General features: G+C 39.9%; 1 protein-coding gene across 1 annotated transcript in view; it reads left to right on the top strand.

Annotated features, from left to right (window-relative positions):
• Positions 1–25,673, top strand: part of bcam (basal cell adhesion molecule (Lutheran blood group)) — a 43,114-nt gene extending 17,441 nt beyond the window's left edge. Inside the window, exons 2-16 of the mRNA XM_026317705.1 lie at positions 12,344–12,471; positions 12,629–12,845; positions 14,706–14,779; positions 14,906–15,002; positions 15,138–15,320; positions 15,817–15,938; positions 16,059–16,200; positions 16,716–16,831; positions 17,766–17,907; positions 18,287–18,411; positions 19,098–19,239; positions 19,611–19,634; positions 21,309–21,450; positions 22,389–22,488; positions 23,643–25,673. Of these exons, the coding sequence (XP_026173490.1) occupies positions 12,344–12,471; positions 12,629–12,845; positions 14,706–14,779; positions 14,906–15,002; positions 15,138–15,320; positions 15,817–15,938; positions 16,059–16,200; positions 16,716–16,831; positions 17,766–17,907; positions 18,287–18,411; positions 19,098–19,239; positions 19,611–19,634; positions 21,309–21,450; positions 22,389–22,488; positions 23,643–23,645 (1,757 nt within the window). The 3' untranslated portion in view covers positions 23,646–25,673. The remainder of the gene's footprint in view (positions 1–12,343; positions 12,472–12,628; positions 12,846–14,705; positions 14,780–14,905; positions 15,003–15,137; positions 15,321–15,816; positions 15,939–16,058; positions 16,201–16,715; positions 16,832–17,765; positions 17,908–18,286; positions 18,412–19,097; positions 19,240–19,610; positions 19,635–21,308; positions 21,451–22,388; positions 22,489–23,642) is intronic.
• Positions 25,674–26,565: the final 892 nt, after the last annotated feature.

Here is a 26,565-nt window from a genome sequence, read left to right as displayed (position 1 = left end):
ACGCGTACTTCAGTGGCCTGTTATCTCATTACAGCGGTACCGGCTTGTCACGCCCGGCTGACTGGCCCCCTAAGGAGCGCCTTCGCCCCTTATAAGACCTACTTTATTCAGCAACTGCTCTCGTATTTCAGCTTGGGCACAAAGAAGAGTAATTCTCTCTGGTTTCTGAGCTGTCCACACCAGATTTGTGTGTCCTAGCTCAACCAGTGCCCACATTTGAACATGTAACAAGGGCATGGACGCATACACAGAAGCCTTGTTAGCTGCTAGTTATGAAATGATGCTTGCGGATAATGGAGGCTAATAGGGAGAGTGGATATCCATTTGTTCCACCATTTTCTCCCTATTCTAGCTCTCTTCTGTAGTCCCATGTGGGTATTAGAAGAGGGCTTCAAGAGGAAACTGCTGTCAGCTGAAGTAGTGGGAATGGCGTTCCTCTCACTGGCTTTTCTCCCTCTTCTGCCAAAATGAAGGCTCATTAGAAGTGAAGGGAGGGCTGTTTCTAAATGAGATGGGCAGAGTACTACTCAGTGTTCCCACAGAGAGAGAATGAGAGACAAGAGAGAGCAGGAGAAAGATGGTGAAACAGGACGCAACAGAGATAATGCAGGCAGAGCGATTTTCTTAGTGGAGAAAATCGATAGAAAAAAAACGCATACAGAACACTGTCAGCATTTCAATTAATGGGTCACATAAAGGCAAATGTGGAAATGTTAGAATTTTTCCACACTATATTGACTAGGTTCAAAAATAATATTTTACTGGAGCATCTATTCTAACATTCTTTGGTCGTTATCCACAGTAGGGTTTCAAATCAAGGGGAAAATGGTTAAATCTTAACTTTTCTTTTTCAGTTGGCAAATAACAGTAAAGAAATTGGACAGACAGTCTGAGTCTCACCTGGTTAAACCTGCATGATCAAACACATCATTCTGTTGTTCTCATTTTCCAGTATTATTTCCAAGCAGGGAGTAAAAGATGTGTTTTATGTGATTTTTGGGAAGGCTGTAGTCTAAAGCTGGAATTCATAATGTAATTTTCACAAGAAGTAAGATGGACAAGCAAAGTGCAGTGGCATCTCTGTGTTATTTACCCATATGCCCTGTGTTCCTGCCCTTTGTTTACCTCTTCTTGTGCACTGTGTATCTAACCCATCCACTCAGGAACAGGCCTTTTGTCAGGCCAATAAACCACCTGGGTGCTACAATTCAACATGAGATGACTGCTGGGAAAAAAAAAAAAAAAATGGTTGCACCGGGAAGCAGCGTGTTTGAGGAATTGAGAGGCGGAGATATGAAGGGCAGGCAGGTGTGTTTGTGCGCGTGGTTCGCTCTGTTTTTCAATGTAACACTAATCTTACTGTAAATAGGCTACTGTAAATAGAACTGGAGACATTCATCCCCGCACTCATCAGTATTAAAATACACATGGGTTGGCAGGACAGCCCTAATACAGCCTGCAGCCTTACTTGTGTGTGTTAATGTGTCTGGCAGCAGTGTCCAGAGCGGAAATCTGAGACCTGGAGAGATACACTGGCCCAAATTCACCTTTTCCTCACCTTAAAACTTATCTCAAATCTTATTTCCTTCTACAACAAAAGTGTCTGGGTCTGTTCTTTTTTTTAATCATAATCAAACACAACCTCTCAGTCAGTGTATTCCCAGGGGCACACACATACACAAACACGTGATATAATGACCACATTTCAATGGGTGTTTTATTTCAGTAAATGGGCATAAGAGCTACCTTACGCTCAGTATTTATCTGCACAGTGTGCAGGGAAATGACGTGCAGAATGAATTGATTCCAGGATAGAGAAAGAGGGGGAAGCAAGAGAGACGGCAGTGGCAGCAGCACTTTGTCCTAACCCTTTTAGTGAGATTAGCTATAGTCTTAATGTCTCTCCCCTTATTCAAACTCTGAGTCAGCTGTTCTCCTCGTCCTCGCTCTCCACTCTGACGATCTGTCCTGGCTGTAAAGACAGAGGTGCCAATACGGTCGTATTTTTAAAACATGAAACAATTAGAGTAACAAACAGCGGTAATGTAAGAGCAGCACTGACTTTTTTTTTTTTTTTTCTTTCTTTTTTTTTGGAGTCACTGAAAGTGAAACACATATCTGTCATGTCAAGTCTTAAGACATGTCCGTAATAAGCTGTGAGCATTTCGTATTTCCTCAGGTCCAAATGTCACAAAAACTGCTACAGTAGACACAAGTCTTCGTCTGGCCTCTGTTAAACGATATCCACTGACATGACAGCAGTGACCCTGTTCTGCACAGCTCTGTTGCCACTCGTTCCATGTAACCTGCAGCCACATTTCTCCCATCATAAAAACAGACAAGGACAATGAATTCTGAGGACAGTTTCCCTTCAATACCATCTACTTTTTCCATTTTTTTTTTTCTTTTCATAAACTTTCATATCGGCAGTGTCTTTATAAACACTAAAAAGAGATGAAGACGAGGACGTTTTCAAGAAATCATTCATGGATCACTGCTCAGGGAAATAGAGAAAGGAATACTGAAGCACGTAAAATACCACACCCAATGTTTGCAAAATCTGGAATATCCTCGTTCAAGATGGTGAAATGTCTGAAATAGCATAGCCATGGATGTGTGCTGTGAATGCTGTACAATACACCCCTCCTCTTTATCAAACTCTATTTAGCCATGTAGAAACCTATAAATCAAGTAAATCTGTATTTAGGATACTCTATTTTGCACCACCTTGGTTGTCAGTCTTTTTGTCAGCCATCAATCATCTTTTCATTGCTGCCTCGTTCCTTATAGGCGGGTTTGAAAGGAGTTCATAATTTCTACTGCCTTGCTCACCATCGAGTCCATTTCATTAGGATGCTCCATTATCAACGCCAATAACATTAGCGGTAACATATGCAAGCAGATTGCCTCTGCCAAACACTGCATATCATTCTAGCCCATTAAAGCAAGTCATTTACCTTGATAAATAGGTAGAGACTGAGGGAAATTGAAACACACATGGGGGAGCCCTCCCTCCCCTCTCTTCAGTTTTCTGCCTCTCCTTTGTTCCAATTTAAGTCCTCTGCTCATGCACACTTTCCCTGTGTTTTGTGCCCATGCTTGCATTTGCATCAGTCTACCCTGTGCCTGCTTGTTGACTTCTTTGAGCCACTTTAATTTTCTCATTCACCTTGTTCTCATCCAAACTTTGCATCGCTCTGCAGCTGCTCCTCCTCGTTTTTTTTTTCTGCCCAATCCCTCCATTCCTGCTCCTCTCTCCTCCTGTTTCTGAATTTTATTTTTTGCCAGTGGTTGTGTTTCGGGGAAGGAGGGTACAGTGAGAAAGATGGGGAAGGAGGGGGAAGAAAAGGACAGGCAGTGTTAATTGGAGTGCCTGAGGCGAGAGGAATGGAAGGAAGAGGGAGAAGAGGGAAAGGAGACCCAGATTCAGGGGCCCCGAAACATTAAATATTAACACCTTTTCTCATCTATGCCCCTTTAGTGACATCCAGTGATTGGGTTATCTCTCAGTCGATCAGGACACACACACTCTTTTGTCAAATTGAGTTTGTCCTGAAAATGAAAGGCAGCCAGGAAGAGACATACTGCAGTAATTGGCAGACCCTCTCTGTTTTGTGCCCTTTGATTCAGAAAGTAATGAAATTCTGCTTGATATTTTTATCCAGTCTCACCACTCTGGCCTTGCTTTTTTTCTTTGTTGCCATCACTGTGTTAAGACCTAAATGTGAGCTCTAATGGGAGCAAGACACTGGCTCCTGTTGTGCTAACTCACTGTTAATGGAATCACATATAATGGCACCAGATTGTGTCAGCTAAAAGATATTAGCTTTATAAATGACCTAGATATCCTGTGTGAGCTCAGTTTGTCAGCAAACTCCGGTGGAGAAGGGCACTCAGAATTTTTTGGATTCCCGATGAGACAATATATCAAAGCTACTTTTGCAGAAGTACTTGCACAGCACTAAAGCTCACAAGACTCTATTCATAGCTCTGTTTATAATCTCTTTATGAAATGGTTTGGCTTTGTTTTATTTTTTTCAACCATTGCTTCTGCAGAAGACTGCAATATCAGCTCAGCAAATTTATATTCTGCTTGTGCACTCTATCTCCATTTTTCTTTGTGACTTTTTTCCCCTTCTTGTTCCTACCATCTATCTTTGTCCTCATTTTCTTTTCCTGACTCACTGCCTCATGTTCTAGGAGGACAAACACACCCACTCCCGTCGCAGCCCCCACACAAACACAACCACTGACCACACATCTCTCAACTCTCGTGTTTGAATGGGGTTGACTTCTCGCCCTGTTGCTGGAACAACAGGATAAGTGAGGGGGAATCTCCGGGTAGACAAAAGACCATGTGAGGGGCTGACCTTGTAGCCCACTTCACACTGTTTGCATTGAGCTCCTAAACTACCATTAGATGATACAACACACACACACACCAATAAAGCCATGATTTATATGTTGCAGCTACATGATGTTGCCCTCTGCTCTAATACAACACAGACTTTACTTGCAGGGCCATTGAACATTGTGATGACTTTGGGCTCTGCAGTTTTTTGTTGTTTTTTTTTTTTTTTTTTTTGGCATTGAGTAGGATGCACATATGTTAATATTGTTGAGTGTATAGCACTGAATGTGTACCCAGGCTAAGTGCTTGTACTCTTGACTCAGACACATTACGTCAACATCGGGTCCCTGGGAACATCAGACCTCTTCTAATCTCATGTCCCTGTTCTCTTCTTTTGACTGTGTCCTCTGTGTCTCCTTACTCACTTTAAATGAATTTCAACTTATGAATCCAAATTAAGTTAACAATGTTTTAAGTGCTAATCGCATTACAGTCTTTCAAGGTGGGCTGTACACATCAAACACGGATGAATCAGATTTCAAGCAAGGAGGTTGATATAAAAATCATGAGACTGCAGGCTGACGGGAGGAAGACAAATGTAGTGAATACAAAAATTTTACAGAACTGAGAGCAGGACAATGAAAATTTTACAAGATTCTTATCTAACATCTAATAAAACTTGTTTTCCCCCTATAGTCTCTCCTTTGCTCAGTCTCTTCACTCTTCTCCATAATAGACTCACAGTAGCTGGTGGTTTTAGTGCCAATAAATAAAAGGGTAAAACACAGAGACTCAGATGGCCTCCACAACTCACTACAATCTGAATGTTTGTGGTAGGTCGTGTGTTGCCGCAGGGACCCAGGTGTGAATTTTACTTCCACTCAGGTGGTACATCGGTACAAGCCCAGACAGCAAGACAGACAGGCCACTCCATATCATGTAATTACGGCACAGGGGCTTAGCGTGTGGCATCTGCACATCCGGGATCAGTCTATCTCACTATTAATCAACAACCCCCTCCCTTCCGGACACATATAGGTATCACACACGACCCTCATAAAACACACAGGCATTAAACAGAAGAACCCAGTTTGATCATCAATGAAATGTGTTTTATGGTGTTTGACTCCAATTAGAGGCCCAGATATCATCTGTGGAACAAAATAGACCTTGGTTATCAACTTGCTTTTGATTGGCCTCTGAACAGTCAGAGCAGATTTTCAGGACTCATCTGGTTCTCTGATTGCTGTAATTGGTACAGTGCTTTGTAGTACTGCTGTCCATGTACTATTGGGCAAAAAAAAAGTTTTTTTTAGAGGGTCTTGTGAACTTCGTTACTGGTTCTTTGACTATGCTTATCATTAGTCTTACAAACTCAGTTAAAACTCCGTCTTTAGTGGAGATGCAGTAACAGAACAATCCCTCTTGAATCAAAAGTACAGCCAGTTTAACGAATATACAGACTTTGAACATCATGTGATGAAAACACATTACCAGTCTTTCATGTTGAATTTGTATTTTATGAATTGTTCAAAAATATTTTCATAGCTGGTGGATTAACGTCTGTGTACAGGGGCATGTTGTGAACTGCATAAGAACAGAGTATTTAATGCATATCAGTGGTTTTCTCTCAATGGTCAATGAAGACAGACGGGTAGTGAATATACTGCATTTTATTTCTGTATGGTTTTCACTGCATGTTTAGGTTTTACTTCTACAAACTGCTTGGGATGTGTCTGCTGATTAGTCAGGAAACTTACCCTCTCGCTGCCAATCTGTAGTTCTGTGCATCTCACTGTACCTCTCTTTCTCCTTTGCCCTCTGTATGTGGCATTCATTGTTGGTGTGTGTGGTGTGTGTGGTGTGTGTGGTGTGTGTGGTGTGTGTGGTGTGTGTGGTGTGTGTGGTGTGTGTGGTGTGTGTGTGGTGTGTGTGGTGTGTGTGGTGTGTGTGGTGTGTGTGGTGTGTGTGGTGTGTGTGGTGTGTGTGGTGTGTGTTTTGCAGCAGCTGCTGTTCCTGCACTGCACCTGTTCTTGTCTCATCAGTCAGGCGTTGACACACTCCAGACCTTACATGGACCCACCCTGACACTGGTAGTCTGACCCAGCCTGCCCCTTACCACATACATATATCTATACAGATGCACACACATGTATCTATATCTGTAGGTGTGTGTGTGTCTGTGTGTAGTGGCCTTGATTAATCTCAGTTCAAGGGTACAGCAAAATCAGTAAATGGGTGAAATTTCATTCCTTTTTATCCTTCAACAGAATTGCACAGATCTAACTTCTTAATGTCCCTGCACAGTCCAACTACAGAAACTGTATGTGCAAATCGAACAGCCTTCTTACTAGTATATTTCTGAAATGGATCAAGCTTGGCTGCCCAAATGAAGCTCACCAAATAAACTGAACTACCTAAGGAACGCAAACTGCTCCAGTCTAGCAGTGTAGGAAGACTAGTGTGAGGGTTGAGGGAATGTGAAAGACCCATAAATATGAGATTTGAGTCAGATCCAGCCTGGAACATTAAGGGGCCATTATAAGAGTTTGGAGCTGAGGACTCTCTGCTACTCCCTGCGGCCACAACTGTGTTCACATACACACTCTGCCTCATAATGATAATGACTCCTGTGAGTCACTCACATTGTGTGTGTGTGTGGTGATAGTAGTCATTAACATCTGGTGTGAGTGGAGCCACATTTATAACCAGCTTGTTACCTGTGTTGCAGAACCTGGTCTATAGCTAATGATGGGCTTGAAGTACTGATACCACAGCACAAGTATTAATGCTGTGTCATGCTCCTATGGGGTATCTGTCTATTTTGTGATAGAAAGGTTGAATCACAGTGAGCAGAAGGTGCAGTGGAGACACTATCAGATCACAAAATAGCTCAACTCTTTCTGAAGACATGGAGATGAACAAGCCCCTGTTGAACTGGCTTGATATGGTCTTCACCATCAACAATTCTCACCAGCATTGGAAACTCGTATAGACAAATTACAAATTGTGTGATCGTTTTCTCTTTATTGATTGATCTGCCAATTAGCTTTTCAATTAATTCAGTCTATGAAACATCAAATTGTCAAAAAATGTTGGTGAACTGGGGGCAGTGTCTTTAAATTCCTTGTCTGGTTCAAACAAAAAGTTAAAACTGCCCAAAATCCCTAAATATTCCATTTACAATGACACAGGACAAAGGAAAGCAGCAACTCCTCTATTTCTAGAGGATGAAATCTGCTAATATTTGGCAAATGTAAATTAAGCTTGATGTGTCAGCAGTGCTGATTACAACAGAAAAGGCAAATAGGAGCCTACAAAATCACTTTTAACACAAAGGTGCTGCCCAATGGAAAGTGATGAATAAGATGGTGGAAGTTATTGTTGCATGTTTTTTAATGACCTTGTGCTGTCTGGGATTCTGACATTGAGGCTGTGTCTGCTGCAGCAGGACACCGTTTGCTTTGCCAACATTCAAAGACACTAATCCTGCTAGAGGCCAGGGATGTTTTAGACCACACACACACACACACACACACACACAGAGGCATACATTCATGTCCAGGTACACACAACACACACACCTACTGACATTCCTTGCTCATTAGGTACCACATTGCTCCCTTGTCCTTTTTTGGTTTATACTCACTTCATAGTCAGTTCTTCCATGCACTCTTTACATGTGTTGTCACATGTCTTTGACACATGCCCACTGAAATCTAACACACTTTTGTTGTACCCCCTAGCACTACCCTGCAGGTGTATATAGAAGATTTAAATAAAGCTGTGTTACACAGAACGTCCATCTAAGGAGATAAGCAGGCACTATCTTGAAAGAAGGTTCATGGTGGCTTCTTAAATAAACTGCAGTTATATGTGCATGAGGGTTTGCACTAACACATCATCTTTTTTTCCTTCTTTCTCTTACTTTCTTTCCTCTTTTACTATTCTTTTTTTTTATTATGGTGCTATTTTACATTCTCTTCTGTTTCAGACACATACATGAGTAGACAAGAAACACAGGCGAGTTTGTGCTCTGGGTATTAAAGGATGCTCTTTGTGAATGAGGGATAAAAAGAGGAGAGTCAGAGAGAGAAAGGGGCTCCTGGTTTGATGTCTAGAATGTGACAGTAGGTGAGGGGAGAACAAGAGGGGGAAAGAGGACAGGAGAGTGAAGATCCAGCTGGTTCTTTTCATAATGGGGGCACTCGCTTGTGTGAGTTAGTGTGTGTCTTTGTGCGAAAGGAAAAAAAGAGTGTAAGAGAAAGGGATGCAGCCAGAGAGAAGGCAAAAGGAGGTAGACGCGTATAAAGGATGGTTTTACATTAACTTTTTAGTAGATGTGGGACTGGCACGACCCTCTCAGTCTCCTCCACTCCGCCATGCTGCTTTGACTGTAGATTTGGATTTTTTATTTCTGCGCACACTGTATTTAACCAGAGCTTTTTGGGCTGGTTCAGTTCATAAATATCACATGCATTATAGATGTGTGTATGTGTGCGTAGAGGTCACACTTTGACTGTCTCGTTCCCATCTGTCTCTCTACCCGGTCATGTACCTCATCACACTCCACCTCACAAACACTTTCCCTCTCTTCAACTAAATCCGATTATCTGGACTGCGTCAGCTACCGAGACCCCCACGTAGCTTGCCCCTACCCCCGCCAACAGCCCTCACTGCTCTTTCTTTTCCCCACACATAGAGAGGCACAGCCAACAGCCCGTGTCTCTAAATACACAAACACACACACACTGAACAGAGGACTCCCTAATTATGCTCTAATTGCCTGTCTCTGTCTGTCCAGCTGCCTCATGTGTAGCTCACAGAGCAGCGGCCTGATTGATCACTCTGGGCCAAAACACATTGTGATCAACACCAAAAGATGTGTGTGAAAGACAGGAAAGCCAGAAAATGAAATCAAAAGAGAGATAAGGAAGGGGAGATGAGGTCAAGAGAAAAAGATGGAAGTGGTACAGATGGACTCTCCTTCAGCCATTGCGCTGTTCACAATGACGTGTTTACTTGCACCAAACCAGTTTTTATAAAAGTTAGGGTCCAGCTATTTTAGTTTTATTCCATTATGTCTGGAAAATTCTGAGAAAAGGTGAACAAAATATGACACAAATAATGATGATGAATAAACATGTTTCCACAGGAAGTGAGTGTGATCAGTATTGTGTGACTTGAACCACAGAAATGTAGTGGATGACAGATGAATACAAAATTGTGCACAAGAAACACAACTAAATGTTGTCAGTTACATGGAGGTAAATGTTACAGGTTTTTATCCTTAACAAAGAACAGGATTGAGTGTCTACGACTTTTACCAACTTTCACCATCTTAGTTGGCATGCTAATATGTGCTAAGTAGTACAAAACACAAAGTACAGCTGAGGCTTTATGATAGAAGAGCAGGTTATTTAAGAGTGCCTATAAGTTATTTAAATTCATCCTATGGATGAACGAGCTTTTTAAAAAAGTTACAAACTTAATCACTTAATATTGGAGGGACTGTCAACTTTACTTCTCTACACCATTTCTCAAGCATTCTCAGAAGATTTAAGATTTATTACATATGTTTTGCAAAAGACAAGTGAGTAATCAAGTTAAAATTTGGGCTGTCTATGCATATTCCAGTAAATCACTTGAATTATTGTTGCATGTGGGAGCTTGTATTTTTGCAATGTACCACTTAGCAGGACTCTTCAATCCTGAGTGCTGTCTAAAATCGCTTGGTTTGCTCACATTCTTGTACACTCGCTTGTCTCACTCACTGTTTGTGTTGGCACAGACACAGAGGAGGATTTTTTTCCTGTTTTGTGGGTGGGGGCTACATCTTTTTTACAGAACATGAGATTCTGTTTGTAAAACTAATGTTGGTTCATTTGAGAGCTACTGCGCTGATCGAACAAAAATATTTAGAGAGGGGGATGCTGGGTAGGGACAAAGAGAGCAAAATAAAAATGAACAGAAGGGACAAGAAAGGCAGGATAAAAACAAAACGAGGGAAGTGAAAAAAGTAAACAAAGAATAAAACATTGGAGAGAGACATGAGATCTTTTCATCAGATGTCAGCGCTTGACTGACCCTTGATCTCCCTGTGGTTTGTGGTTCATGGTGAATCACAGCATCTGACCCTGGAGGAATGTCACTCACAAATACACACAGACACCAAGCAATCACAGTGTGTATTTTTGACGAATCTCTTTATCATCTCCTCTATGTGCTTTTTCTCGATTATTTTTTTTTCTTTCAATCCTATGCCTCCTCTCCATTTCCACAGTAGAGTAAAAACAAAGTGGCCATTTCACACTTGTTTAGTTATTATGAGCAAACACTCTTTCATCTTCTCCATCTGCATTTTCATGCCCTGTTATTAAAAAAAAGTAGCCTGTCAAAGTACTATGATTCCCAGAAGTCAGTCTTTCCCACTCTTGGCAGCTTCTCACAACAAATAAATTATTTAACTGCAGATTTTGTAGTCCAGAAATTGATGCATGATTAATTTATGTTGTCATACACAATATGGGGCTGGCTTGTTTATAACCAAGATATATGTCCAGAATATAAATCTCAGATAGCACTCTGGATTTTAATTACACTTGATTTTTGGGAATGTTGTTTACTCTATGTATCTTGATGCATCCATTGATTTATGTAAACATTTTCTAACTATAGGTTCTTTCTTAAAACATGGCTTCCATAATTCCCATAACCCTGTATATATATATTTTTTACAGGCATATTAGTTCATTTTATCTATTTATGGCTGGAAAGTACCATCTTTCATATGAGCTCACTAAAGTGTAATGCATATGAAGGTGGACAGACTATGAAATATACTGGTCTTATCTTCTTGACTTGTTTAGATGAATTGGCCACTTAAACAACATCAACCTTTCTGTGCAGTTGTTCAGCAAATAGATCCTCACACTCACAACACAGACCACTCCTGCAGCAGAATCTACTTCTCTCCCATTGACCAAAATGTTCAGTGCTATGTGTTCCAAACAAACCTTGTTTGGGCAATAGCATAATTAGCTATTTTGCCATGTGTCTTAATTAAAGATAATAAAACTTTACTGCAGTGGATTTGTGTTAAAGGTGTCTCTGCATGTGTGGTCCATTCCTCTGGCATCACTCTGGTGTCAACTGTCATCTCTGGGGTCTTACAACTATGTGTCTGTTTACTGTATTGCGTGTGTGTCTGTGTGTGTGTGTGCATGCATGGGTATGTGTCTCTGGGCATGTTTTTCCATCAGGGGAGGTGGCACATATACTGTGCCTAAAAGCATGGGATAATCACAAACCCGGCCTCTTGTTGCTGCTGGTGTATGTGATGCGTGTGCAAGAAGTGATGAGTGCGAATCACTCAAGGCGTTGCAGAAGAAGGCATGCACCACTGCTGATAGCTCCTCATGGTCACCACACAGTTATCCCTGGTTCTCGAAAACACAGTATTTGAACATTCAGAAGCCCCAAGGCTACTAAACAAACACAATCAAAGAACATGGAGCTATAAGCTGTAGTCATCGTGATTTTATTATCCATCTGTCTTTCCTTCTTCCTTCTGCAGCTCCTCATTTCCTTGTGTCATTCTTTAAGGCAATACACAGTACTGAGCTTTTACAAGTTATAAAACTATCTCTGTATGTGTTGTTTTTTTATTCAGTGTTGTGTATTTGAACACTTAAGTACTATAATGCTATATTTTTTCGTATGAATAGTCTTGTCAGTTTGTAATCCAGTATTGTAAATTAAATTAATAGATCTCACTCTATTTCCCCTTATTTCTGTCTGCAGTGCTATTGACACATCCTACCACTAAATGACACCCACCTCATTAATATACAGACTGATATTGATGCTCCAGGGTTAAATGAAATCCTTGTATATGTCTGTTTTGTTGACGTGTGTCAACGATCCTTTTAGTCCTTCTAGTTGAAGTATTTCATCATAACTCGATGTCTATCTTTGTGGTTTTCTCTATAGCATGCAGTGGAACTGTGACTGTAAAGGTGGCTCCTGAAGTCCAGGTGCTAAAAGGAGAAACTGCCAAACTGCCCTGCACATATACTATCTCATCATCCTCAAGCAACACGGTTGTTGAATGGTTCATTGTAAGTATTGCAGTTCCTTTTAGACTTGATTTGATTACAGGTCTTGGATCCCCTAAATTCTTATTGATTTATTTATTTATGTCCTTTTTTCTTCTTCCATGGTGCTTCATCTTTCTGCTATTCTCTTTCTATGTGTTTTTTATCTCTGGCTTACCAGGAAGAGCAGGGAACCAGGAAGCGTGTGGCTTTCCGCTCCCAGGGTGGCGAAGGAAAAAATGATGATGGCACTCCTCTGACAGGCCGGGTTTCTATTGGACAGGACTTTACCTTGACCATCTCCTCTGTTCAACCTTCTGATGAGCTTACCTTCTACTGCCAGGCCACTGCTGGGCCTGCTGGGGTTGCAGATTCCTCCACTATGCTTAAAGTCTTCTGTGAGTCAACTAGTGCACATTGACTTTTTTTTTTATGACTTGAACATGAACTTAAAGAAACTTCTCCTCACATCTCTATCAATTGCTGATGTGTGGAATTTTTGGCTTGGTTTTCACTGTCCCTAAAACTTTGAATCAGATCTGCGTGGGTGTTCATGCACGCTTTGATTTAGAAGGGGCTTAATTGTCCGTAACGCATGTTTGCTGATTGCATTTTGCCGTTGCCCAACCTAATGAAAAGCCTTTTTATAGCAATACAGTAAAATAAGGTATGATTGGTCACAGTTGTCTACATCTGTCAAGATTAGAGCACACTCAGTTTCATTTTTTTCATTATGTCTAAGACTTTGGAGACTTTTTCTATGACTGGGGAACGTATCAGTTTCCTTTGATAAGTTCCCCAGGGGTCAATTAATCACAATCTAATCACTCTTCACACAACTGATGAATAGTTCAATCACACCTGTCATGTCTCATATATGTCACCTTAATAACAGTCCAAATTTATCACCAGGCCTGACCCTGGTGCAGACCACTCTGTCCTTACCCCTCCCACTTCTACCTCTAAGCAGACATCAATCATTTGCCAGTCACACCAAAATGAATAGGTTTCATTTGCATTTTGTATTAGACAGATCAATCACTCTAAAGATGAAGGATTTGTGTTGGGAGAACAGCAAAAATAACCCTTTCTTTGGTTTAGCTGCTAATTGAAACAGAGTTTACAAGTGAGCCATTAACATGTCCATACATATGCACTGAACTTTAAAGTAATCTCATAAAATAAGCTATTAACTGTGATTGGGCCAGTTATTATTTGACAATACCTCATTGTAGTGCTATTTGTTAAAGGCGTTTTTAGATGCACTTAGTGCCCACCATCGTAAGAAAACAGCCTATCTCACAAACCAGCAATTATTCTTTGTCCACATTTGACCACCCCACTTCATTGAGGGATGAATTATAGTGTGTCTGTCCTACCTTAACGTTAATAGGTCTGAGTTATGGGGTCTCCAGAAGGTTGCGCAGCAGCAGTGATAGCCTAGTTTTTCTCTCCCTCAGGAGGCCTACACTACAGAGTCAGCACTATGTTTGTTTAGCAAAATCTCTTGACTTGCTTTTAATATTTCTATAAAACCATTTTTCAGTCAAGGCTAAAAACATATTTAGGTTGAATATGACAGGCTGCAAAAGAGAGTTTTATGCAATTTCAGAATGTTGATGGTTAAGAAACCTACTTTTGAAAGTTATTACAATATTATTCATTTAAACATATGGTTGCCTGTAGTGTACAGTGTGTGCGAGAGGAATGGCTTTAAAAATGCAGTTTTGGGAGCAGTGAAAAAAACAACAACACAGACTTAATTGAGTGAGACAAAGTAAAATACCAACCATCTACTGTTTATTTTTATAATAAGTCAACAGCTGTGAGCAGTGATAAGATGACCTTGTGAACAAATCAGCCAGGGAATAAAGCAGGGAAGCAAGAGGGAACACTCACACTTATGGTTGTGTGTGAGTGCGCGTGTGTGAGTGCGCGTGTGTGTGTGTATATATGTGTGTGTGTGTGTGTGTGCGTGTCGCTGTGTGTGTGTGCGTGTGGCTGCGTGTGCGTGTGTGTGTGGCTGCGTGTGTGAGGGAGAGAAGAGGGTGTTTTTTGTGATTTGACCCTTATCAGCTCATGTGAACTGGGTCACAGTGGAATAATGTGGGGTGGGATATTTACTGCTCAACATAATTAACAAGGTCAGCAGCATGTATAGAAATGCAGCATGGGTGTGTTTTTGGATCTCAGAGTTAATGTTTTTCTTCCTGTGAATCATAATAATATAATAATGAGCCTTCCTTTTTCTGTCTCAGTTGCTCCTGAGAAGCCAGAACTCACAAGGCCCTCAAGTCAGGCCATTTCTGTGGAAGAAAATATAACTGCTGAGGTGTGTGTGTGCGTGTGTGCAGCTTGTGTGTTTGCACATTCTCTTTTTTTATATGACCTTCAAGGATACGCATTTTCTGTCACTTATCTTTCTTTTGTCCTTCTTATGTTTTTCCACATATATCAGATTGGTACCTGTGTAACAATGAATGGACACCCCCAGCCAAGAATTATCTGGTTCAAAGATGACCAGCCCCTACCTGAAGTCAAGGACAGAAAAGAGAGTATGTGCCTTCCGGCTTGTAAACATACATTTTCTCTTTTAGTTTGGTTTTAAAGGGCAGAAGGAAGTCTGTGTGCTTTCTGTAGCCATTCCATCAATTGTTAAATGTTTTTTCTCCATCCCTCCTCTCTGTCAGAGACTTACATGATTCCCTCTGTGGTGAAGGAGGCTTCAGGTCTCTACACTATCAAGAGCACCTTGTATATGCAGCCCACCAAGGCTGACAAGGACTCTGTCTTCCAGTGCACTGTGGAGTACAGCATGCCAGACAACCAGATCAAACAGAAGAGGTCTGACACCATCACCATCAACCTCAACTGTGAGTGGAAACCAAGCAGATTGAGCAGTTTTCGTCTGGAATATTTTTGCCACTGTATATTATAGATTCTGCTATTCTAATTTACTGCTCCATGACCCTGTGTCATATATTTTTATGCTATAAAAAGTTTAGTAAAAATGGCCAAAACAATTGCTGGTCCAGTTGTTTAATGTCAGGATTGCATGCTTTTCTTCCCCACATATGGTAGTAAACTGACCTTTCAGTTTTGGATTTTTGGTCGCGCATTTTGACAAACAATGGATCGAGTAATGATTAATTACATTATTGGTAGGTTAATAGGTTATAGCACTATATAAAATTATATGTCACCTACCAGCATTGCATCTGGTGATATATTTTTCACTTTCGTAAACACTAGATTTACACAACCACAATGGAATTTGATTTTCAGCTAAAGGTACTAAAGATATTGGGAAAGTATGTATGTATGTAATGTATCCAAGGGAGGAATCTTCACCTGTTTTTGTCTATCCAGATCCTTCTGAGAAAGCAACTTTTTCCCTGCTCAACACCAGTGCCATCAAAGAAGGAGATACTGTCATCATGAAGTGTGAGACTGATGGTAACCCTCAGCCTGAGTTTGAATTCACTAAAGATGTACGTGTGCATTGAAAGTCAAAGAATTTTCCTTCTACTTCTCTATTCAAAATTTGTAAAGAAAAATAAGATAAAACTTTCCGATTAAGTTTTTACCCTCCACTGTCCTTCCAATTCCAGGAAAAAAGCATTCCTGGTCAGTTAGGTCTTCTGACACTGAAATCAGTCAAGCGCACAGATGCTGGTGTGTACACTTGCACAGCCACAGATTATGATAATCTGGAAGCTGACCTGAGTGGAACCATCACCCTCACTGTGAACTGTGAGTCAGCCAAAGATATAAACACAGACACACTCTAAACCCACATAAACACATAAAAACATTTTTCCTCCTGTTTTGTGCAGTTGAGCCTTTGCAATAAAGCCATTCTTTTCCTCAGTAACTCATAGAATTAAAAAGGTTAGAACAGAATGAGCTTTAATGAAATCCTCTTAGCCAGCCGATATCCAATTCAATTTATCACAGTTCATCTGTTACTTTAATGTTATCCCAACCACACTCACTAATTTGATCTTATCACACACACTAAGCACAGGGAGCGTAGAAAATAGCATGTAATAGGCTTCACCTGAGCTTCAAAACAGGCATAAGAGTAAGTACATTAGCTTTGTACTTATAAAAAATTATTACATATTCAGCTTAGTGTAGTCATTGTTAGAGCCTTATTAAATTTTTTTTTTTTCAATTGCTGAGCATCTTTGATTTTAAGTGGCACTTCTTTAATGCCTTAATATGCATAGAAAGCCTCAGGTTTCATGTGTCTTGCTCTCTCTCAGACATTGACCCGATGAGTGTGACCCCTGTGAAACCTCAGGTCGTCATGCTTGGAGACAAGGTGGAGTGGCAGTGTAAGACCAAGGCCTCTGCAGCACATACTGTTCACTGGAAAAAGGTGTGCTTCAGAACTTTGCTAAACTTCAACTCCTGCTTTCCCTGTCATGGAAAAGTGTGTTTCTGCAAATACAGAATATTACTCATTTTCCAGAATAATTTCATAGCATTCCTCATTAATAGTTATTAACATGCAAACCTATCATTCTTACATTTTTACAATACTGGCTGGATGCTGAACATGAATTCAGTCTTTCCTAGGGTGCTGTATTTGGACATTTTCAACTCTGGCTCAGCTTTTTAACATACCAGAGCTTTTACAGTACTTTTATTTATATATATATATATATATATTCAGTATGCAACTGTAAATCCTCTGAATGATTAAATTAGTGTAACAGACAGTAATAGGTAGTAGGAAATGTGGAGCACTCCTGGTCTTTCTTTTCTGTGTCAAACAATGCAAATCCTGTCATATTCAAAAGAAATGTTAGCATAGTAAACATACCAAAGAGCAGACGGTTTGCTTAGTCTTATAGTCAGTTTGAAGCAACTTGCTACCATGCTGATACTGTGATACCACTGACACTCATACATTTGTTATATGCAGAGTGTTCCTTCGATGTCAGGCTCTTTGTTGTAGCCTGTATATCTATTGTTGTGTCTCTTGTGAAACAGAAACACACCAACTGCTTTTTTACTGGGTGGAGAATTTGTTGGTGCTTAGAAAAAATTCCTAGGAGGTGAGATTGCAAAGAATTACAAGAGACCGGTTCATATTGGAGGACTGACTTTGATCTGTTATCATCAAGCTTTGGAAAAGTAGATGAGAAGGCTTTTCTTTTGCTTTCCCAGCATAGCAGAGTGCCGTCAAACTAGATATTCACACCTCAGTTCTGCCCTTATATTAACATGCAGAGAACGACAATGAAAGAATTGATGGATAACGGTAAGATTCCTGTTGGTTTTATTTCTGCATGTTTGTGTTCTTCCAGGGCTCAGATGTGCTCTCCCAGGACGGCACTCTATCAATACATGATGTGTCCTATGACAAAGCTGGAGTGTACATGTGTGTTGGAGCTGTGCCATCTGTGCCAGGACTGACAGCCCAGGCTAGTGTCAACCTCACTGTCAAAGGTAACATGCTCATATAGACATATACATAACCACACACAGTGAAAGGCCTACATGCACAAACTACCTCAGGAAAACCAGTGAAACAAGACATAATCAAACACTCATATGTATACAGTTATTTTTCCATCACTACATTTACACTGACAGCAACTTTTAGAAATATGAGGCCTACATATGAACACTTCATACTCTATCATAAGCATAATACAAGCACACACAGAATAATACAGCGCTATGTTGTGTAGTCTATTGTTTCAATCACATCGAAGGATGTAGTTCTGTAGTTGGTGGAAGCAGCTTGGCGATACATTTGCTTGGCTGCAGTATTTATAAGAAAAGTCCCCTTTGTTCACCCACCGCCCTCTCACTGCCTCTTCAGGAAAGCCGATGATTGAAATTCACACTGCTGGAGAGGTAGGAAAAGAAGGAGACATGGTGACTCTGAAGTGCTCAGCCTATGGTTTCCCTGCCCCTCAGTTCACCTGGAAACCCTCAGGAAAAGAGGTAAAAATGTGAAAAAACAGCCAAAACAAGCAGAGACAAACTTGCATATCCAGTTTACAGGAATCAGTTAGTTTTAGACATATTACGGGAAGTTTCCTGCAAAGAATCACACAAGAACAGAAAAAAACAGAGGCAACGATATGGTTCAAAAACACAGAGCTATCACTATTAGTGTTTTTATTTGAGTCCAGAAGTGAAGTTTGAGGCATGATTTATTTTTAATGACATCTCAAGATCTCACAGAACCAGTTTCTGAAACTTCAAAAGCAGTAGAAAAAGGAGAGAGAGAAACAGTTCGCTTGGCTATAAAAAGTAATATTTTATTCTAATATTTCTTATTGGTGTGAAAAAAAGAAAATCTCATCCAAAGTAGCTTTAAAGACAGATATTATTTTAAATAAAGTCATAAAATTAGATAAATAATGGTTCTTCAAGTATTTGTGAGGCAAATATATGTATGCTCAAAGATAAGAGATATTTAACCATTTTCTGAATACAACTGACTGATATAGTGTCTATAAATGAGGATCATGGGAAGAAACATGGTAAAAAGCCTCTCTAGAGTGGACAGACTGAACATAAAATAAAAAAAAAAGATAAATGATGAAGGAATATGTAAAAATTCAAGTCTCTGATTTGTCCTCCTTCCTCCATTTCCCTTCCCTCATTCTTTTCGCTCCTGCCAGTCCATATCAGTGGAAGGCAACAAGGTGGTGAGCACCATGATGCTTAAAGCTACTGCAGAGGTCCTGAAGGACGGCGTGACCTGTGAGGTCTCCAATGACCACGGAACAGATAGCAAGACCTTACCAGTATCTCTCAAAAAAGGTCAGTGTCAGGACATTGCTGCAGCAATTATGCTGCTTTATCTCCTTCCTTTTCATTTTTCCCTGCACACGTTTTTGGGTATGGTACTGAGATGTGTTTTTGTTGGTCTCCTAAAATGTGATTCGGTGAAATCAGTCCAGTAGTATTGGTTTTTATTTTAGTTCAGGAAGATTACCATTTAGAATTCCAGCTCTTCAAACTCAGCCCCAGTTATAAAATGAGTGTTTACTAAGAGGCTTTTTATGCATCACACAAACTACTTTGTGCTATGTGTAGTTTAGAATGGGGTGTCACTAATATTTACACCCAGTAATTACAATGTGTAACTATTTAGCTACAACTAGCTTATTCTTTTTTTTTCTCTTTTGCAGATCTTGACAACTCGGCCAACAGAGGTAGAGCCTTCTCCCTCCTCCTCCTCTTCTCTTCCCTTCTTCTCTCAGGACTCTTTGTTGTACAAACCTTGTAATTTAGAAATCCCCTCTCTACCATCTCCTTTTAGCCCGGCCCACACACATACACACACACACACCTCCCTCTGCTGTACTGTAATCTTGTATATTTGCCCTCTTGCTACCGAACACTGTGGATATTGTATATTGTTATTCTTCTTCTCTTGTCACCTTTGTATGATGTCTGTCCTATATTTTGTGGATGCTACTACAATTTTTGCGGCCCCTTGGGGACAATAAAGGATTCTATTCTATTCTATTCCTTCCTTTCCTCTCTTTGTGTCTTCACTGTGTCTCCTTTGTGGTCACCTCTTTCCAAATGCCGTCTTGTTTCTCGCTTTCCCTTCGTTTCCACTCACCCGGGGTGTGTTGTCTGTAACGTTGTGTGCATATGCTCTTAGTGATGTGTGCTGTGGCTTTTGCTTTGCTTTGCTGTGGGACTGAGAAACTCTTTTTCTCTCAAAGTGCTGCTCTCTGGAAACCCTGTGCTTAAGTCAGGTCTGTACCGCTAACCCTATTGACGTGTGTAGTACACATCTAGACCTGTAAGTCACTCTGTGTGTGTATTGATGTCTGCGCGTACGCACAGTTTATTGTATTTGTGTTTACAAGAGCTAATGTTTCTATGTATTTTATGTGTGCTTGTACTACTGTAGTTGTGAGGCCAGACTCTTTGGAGAAAATAATGGGAGGGTTTGCGTTTTTGGACATCACAAGAATTCCATTGCAGTGTCAGCCTACAGCACTGATCACTGCCAGTATAGTTACTGTTTTGCATGTAATAGTTTTTCTTAAATTATTTTACTTCAAGAGAGGAATGTAGCAGAGAATTAATTTGTACTCCCTGCTAGAACAAAGGTAATTATTATGTGTTTTTCTTGCTTGAATGCTTTAACTTGTGTATCAGAGGACTATAGAAGCTACATTAACTAATATGGTGATCACTAATTATGGGCCAAAGGGATTGTATACCATGTACTGGCTAGCACACAAAAAGGTATTGAACTGTGTAACTAAATATTGATCTATTTCTTTAAGAGATACCTACCTCTTAAATTTATAGTAAAGTTAATTTATTTTGAACAACATCAACTTGTCATGTCCTCACAACTACAGTAATACCAATGTAAGTGAATTAGTAAGTAGTTTCAGTGTTGTTTTATGTCAGCTGTTTAGTATACAGGCCCTGTTTGGGGTCCCATGACATTTCAGTCATTGCATTCAGAAGTTAAAACTAACCTAATCCCAATCCCCCGCCCCTGCTTCTTTTCTCTCTACCCCATATCCACCCCTTGTCTTCTTCTGAACCCCACTCTTCTCTATCAACCCAACTTTTCTTTTTTCTCTCCACAAATGAAATCATTTTCCTACCTCCCTCTTTCTTTTTAACCCCACAAATCAAATATCCAATGTCCTTGTATCCCATGTGATGCCCCCCACCCACCATCACTGCTCCTTCAAAATCAAAACCTCCCCTTTGCCTCAACCCTCTTCCCACCTCCTCCACTGTGATCAACCCCTCACTTCCCATCCCTGCCTCCCTTACTCCTCTGTCCTCCCATCACTGCCCCACCCTCCATTTCTCCCTCCATGTGTCTCTCTATTGCGGCATTGTAGCTGACAAGCATCAGGGAGGCTCCAGCTCAGTGGTGGTAGCCGTGGTGGTGTGTGTCCTGCTGCTGCTGATGTTGGTGGCACTCCTCTACTTCTTGAACAAGAAGAGCAAGCTGCCCTGCTGCAAGAAGGACACGAAGGAAGTGTGGGTAGAAAAGGGGGGAAAGAGGAGAAGGGAGGAGTAGAAGTTAGAGGTTTGCTTTTCAGAAGAAATTTTGGGATAAGACATGACAAATTCTCTACCAGTTTTCTAACAGTTAAATATAATTTTATGACACCATTTGTCTTGTCTACTTGTAGTATTCATTTACAGTGCATGTAAAACATCAAGATGTTTATGCATTGTTGATCATGTTTAATTTTATTATGATTTGCTCAGCATAAGAACAATCTGTTTATGCCATTCATTTTGTTTTGAATACTGAGCAAACATCCTCAGGCTCAAAGTTTCAAACTTTTTCTGAGCTTGATCCTTACATGACCCCAAATCTAGTTTGGCAGAGTTTTCACTTTATCTTTTGGTGTTCCTGATTTCATTGTTTTCATATCAGTATGCATTGTACTGTCTCAATTGGAAGCCTCTCAAAAAGATATTACCGTAAAAGTCGCATACTTCTTTTTAGTCAGGATCAGTGACTTACAGGATCTCATCTGACCTCATCTTAGATTAGACTCAGATCCGTGTAAATTTGTGTTGAAACAGCAAAAAAAGCATGAGAAATCTTAACAAATTGAATTACAGTAGACCCCAGAACTGTAAATTTTAAAGTTCACGCTGTGTAAAGCTGCCCTCAATTAGATGTCATGTCAAGAACATTATGTAGAATTCCAAACAGCAGTCAGCAGGCTGTATAGATCCATTAATTGTACAAGGGAAACATTGTTCAACACAGTTCACTGACTCAGCTTGTGTGTGTGTGTGTGTGTGTGTGTGTGTGTGTGTGTGTGTGTGTGTGTGTGTGTGTGTGTGTGTGTGTGTGTGTGTGTGTGTGTGCGCGCGCGTGCGCGTGTGTGCGTGTGTGTGTGTGTGTGTGCGTGCGTGTGTGTGCGTGTGTGTTTTTTTTTCCTGCCTTCTCTCTGCAGTGCCAGTAGAGAGGTGAACAATGACATAGTGGTGGAGATGAAGACAGACAAGCCCAATGAATCAGCCGGTCTCCTTAACAAAAAACCGCCCACAGAACAGGTCAGGCCAGTGGACACAGCGTGGGGCTAAAGGGTCAAGGGCCAAGGGTCAGAGACCTGAATTTTGGTAACAGTAGTCCAGCAGTGAGCTCCAGCTAAGGATCATCATAGAAAAGGCTGGTGGTGAAAGCAGGAACATGGCAAGGTTTTGCGATGTTTTAATTTTATCAAGGGGTTCAATCTGACTGGTGAATATAGTTAAAGTACAGTTGCAATCAGATTTACACAAGCATAAGCTTTAGTCAGAAGAAATACCTTCAGACACATCAGTCATGCTGATTGAGTGTCTAAAGTCAGTTTTAGTTCAAAGAGAGCACATTTGAAAAAGCTGGCCCTGCAGCGCAGACGATGGAAGGTGACAGCTGTGCAGAGTCATTCTCATTCAAAACATTTCATCAGGAAATTTATGTTAGTGGCATATTTGATGCGAATGTGAAAGCCAGTTTAAGCAAGCCTTGTTTCATGTAATTTTGGAGCCACTGACAGCAGACTGGATGACATTTCAGAACTGCAAAGAGATTGCAAACACATTTTTGCTTTGCTTTTGAAATGGATATAATGAGAAGATGTAAAACTCCATCTCCATATGCTATCAAGTGATGTTTCTTTTTTGTTAAACCATTAAACAAGAAATGCCTAAAAGACTGCAGCAAAGGCAGAGACAGATATGAAATCATGACTTGTATATTTGGTAACTGACTTGGTTTGGTACACAAATAAAGTAACATAAGCTTATAATGCATACAGTGTGTAATGCCAGCAGCAAAAGATGTTACTGACATCAGCAGATGTAGGTCTAACCCACACCTTCAATCGAATTTCATCGACTGGACTGCAGGTTTACCAGCTCCAGAAACCAATTAGCTTTTGTTGATGTCATTAGCAACTGGGTTCATATTTTTTCCCCCATCTACACTGTGAATGACCTATTCAATATAGAAGAAAACAATACAACAACTTTTTTGCTTAGTTAAAATAGATTGCATTATTTTAATATTGTAAATCAATAAGATTTAAGCATCTTGACCATACTTAGTCAAATTTATACACAAATGTCTAAGTTGATTTGATTTCTGATCATTACAAAAAGAAATTAATGATTGGATATTGGTGATATTTATATGTTTGCTCTTTGTGTGTTTTTCTCTCTGGCAGTGATGAACAGAGTCCAGGAGGGCAACCAACAGAGGGATGAAGGGAAGGAGGACAACAGGGCTAAGTTTTTTTTTTTTTTATTAGACTAGGAGGGGACTGCAGGGGACAACATGAGGTGAAGCGTGGAAATGAGTTTGTTTTGGGGGAGCCTGGGAGAAACACCATGATTGGCATTTGTTATGCTTGTTTTATAACCTGGAGTTGACCTGTTGGACATGTTTTTCCCCCATTTAATTAAAGACACATTGGTTCATTTCCATTCATCTATACTACCACAGGTTTAAAACCATACATGTTCAAAGTCATAATGTGATATCACTGGATCACCTTTTAAAAATGAAGATTACTTTTGATTTAAGTCTTAACTCACCAGTCATATCTTTTGCTTAAATTCACTGCAGAATAGAGCTGAATGATGAGAAACGGCTGACACAGTCTGACACTGGCTGAATCTTACTTTTCTACCCTGAATTAAATACAAAATGACATTTTAATTCCATTTTTTTTTCCTTGCATTTGTGTCTACATGTAAGTTTAACTTTGTTTTGGGGGTTTAGATATTCTCTGCACTGTGCTCGGTATATCAAAAAAAAAACAAAACATCACAGGCTTACATTCTGTTTTATTCATGATTAATGGGCATAATACTTAATCTTGTTTGGTACACATGGCTGTAATGTTTCTGCTAAAAAACATGCTGTGTTTGCTTTAGTGCTGTTTGTTTAATTGCATTTTTGCCACCTGTGAACGGTGATATATTTCTCATCCAATAGCCCTGATTAGCTTTTCAGCAGAAACAGCCCAGGCATTTACAAATGTCAATCCTTTCTCTAATATTGCTTGCTTTTATAAATCCAGATAAAAAGCCACCAAACAAGAAAGCTATTATGTTGTATAAATTTGTTCTTGCCATTTCCAGCATCGATGTATATTATATTAAGACAATTGTTCACTTTTTTCTTTGTGCTGGTGTTTCCTCTGTAAATTCAAATAGTGATTACTCTGTCAATCAAGCAGGAGGAGTATTGTGCACAATGTGGAGCTCAAAGTGTCTGTGGCTACTAAGCTGCTGACCTGGACTGGTAATTGCCGCCATTTCTAGCCAAGTCTTTCATAGACTTTCAGTCCTTTAGCCTGTGATGAAACCATTCTCAGAGCCACAGCATGCAGCAGTTCCACTCAGAAGCCCAATTATCATCAGCTTTTACTGTAAGAATTGGTGGAATTTGGTGAAATGGTTTGACAATCTCAAGCTGTAACCTGTTGCATTGTTTTCTCATGACAACAAAATGGGACTTTCAGGGGCCATAGTGCAGTAGTCACAGATTCACTTGTTAGGCACAGCTACACTCTAGTTTGACACAAGCAGAGCTGAGAAGGTGTGGGAGGGATCAGGATTATTGCTGGAGTGTGTGGTGTACATTTTATTTTTACCATATGAAAGACTCTTTGAGCGTCAGAAGTGTTTCTGTGTTTAGGTAGTGGCATTTCGCTTTCTCCCTTATACTGTTGGCAGGTCACAGAAGTAAGATAATGGGTTGACAGGCCCTTTTACCATTTTTTTTACACTGGAACTAACGGCCTTCGTTTCTTTTTTTTTTTTTTTTTTTTTAAAAAGGTCACTTCAAACCACTATCTGTGCCCATAAGGCTCATTTTTAATTTTCAATGTCTGTCTACTGACTTTGACTTTCAAAGTTGACTGTTAGCAAAACTGTGAAGGCAGGCAAAGTTAGGTAAGTGAACATGGAGCATCTTCTTTATTTGAATGTTTTATATAAAAATATTGTGATATCAAAGTTGTTTTTCTAGAAAGCGGATTTGTAATTTTGGAACTACTGAGTTTTCATTTATCTGTGCTTTTCCAGAAGATAAAAATGATTTTTTTTTTTTTTTAATTTAGGGTTCTTTTTTTTATATATATATATTTTCAGTGCTTTAGTTCTCTCTCTGTACTGTGTACTGTATATTTTGTGGTATGCTTTTGTGACCTCTGTGGTGTGTTGATGTGTCTTTTTGTTTTGTTACAGCTGTGTAGAATTTATAATGAAAAAAGTAAACCAATCACACCCCTATATTCTTTGTGTTTATTCACATCTTTGGTACAGGCAATTTACAAAATTGTTGTTTAGGAATTTCTTCAGCAATAACACTATTAGTTTTTATCATTATCACGAGCTAATTCTGAAACTCACTGCACATGCTTTTTAAGATACACAAAGTTGCATTGGCGCAAGAAAGTCCTATCAGAAATCAGACAGCTTTTGATGTAATTCATGTGTGTTTCTTCCCACATTTCCTGGAAGAGGACATCTAAATAGATTACCAGCATACACCAAAGTTTTAATCTCTTTGATGTAAACAACATTATGTAAATTTTCCCTCACATTGATTGATCCCATGATTTGTTGTGACAGAACGGCGAAATCGAGGAAGCTCATGTTTTGCATTGATAACTGCTTAAAGGATGGGCTCACTGCTGACTTCATGATGCAGCGCTCTCTCTCCTTGCTTTCATGTTTAGAAATGAGTTCAAATGAAGCCATCAATCATCAGCAAACTGCAGTCCAGCTTTGTGCATAGATCAGTTACATCTAGTAGAATGGCTTTTATCAGTAAGTTATAATAGTCACAGGCTATTTGAAAATGCATTTATCAAAACCGACCATTAATCAAGAGATTGGATGAAGCAATTCATCTAAAATCTAAAATAGAGTATTTTATTCTGCACATTAAAAATGTTACATGACACTTTCATAACTGTCTGCTAACCCTACACCACTTTGTGACAGGTTTTCCCAACACCTAGACAGGCTTTCTGGTTATGGGCTTATCACTCTCTGCTCTGCTTGTTCTCCATTAGGAAATTAAAATTCTCTCATCAGTGTGACCAGGAGAAATTGATCTGTGTTCAGAATACAAAG

Source organism: Mastacembelus armatus, chromosome 16 (genome assembly GCF_900324485.2).
Source record: "Mastacembelus armatus chromosome 16, fMasArm1.2, whole genome shotgun sequence".
Classification (NCBI taxonomy): Eukaryota; Metazoa; Chordata; class Actinopteri; order Synbranchiformes; family Mastacembelidae; genus Mastacembelus; species Mastacembelus armatus.
The sequence above is the reverse complement of the archived record's forward strand: the minus strand, read 5'-3'. Positions and strand labels throughout refer to the sequence as shown.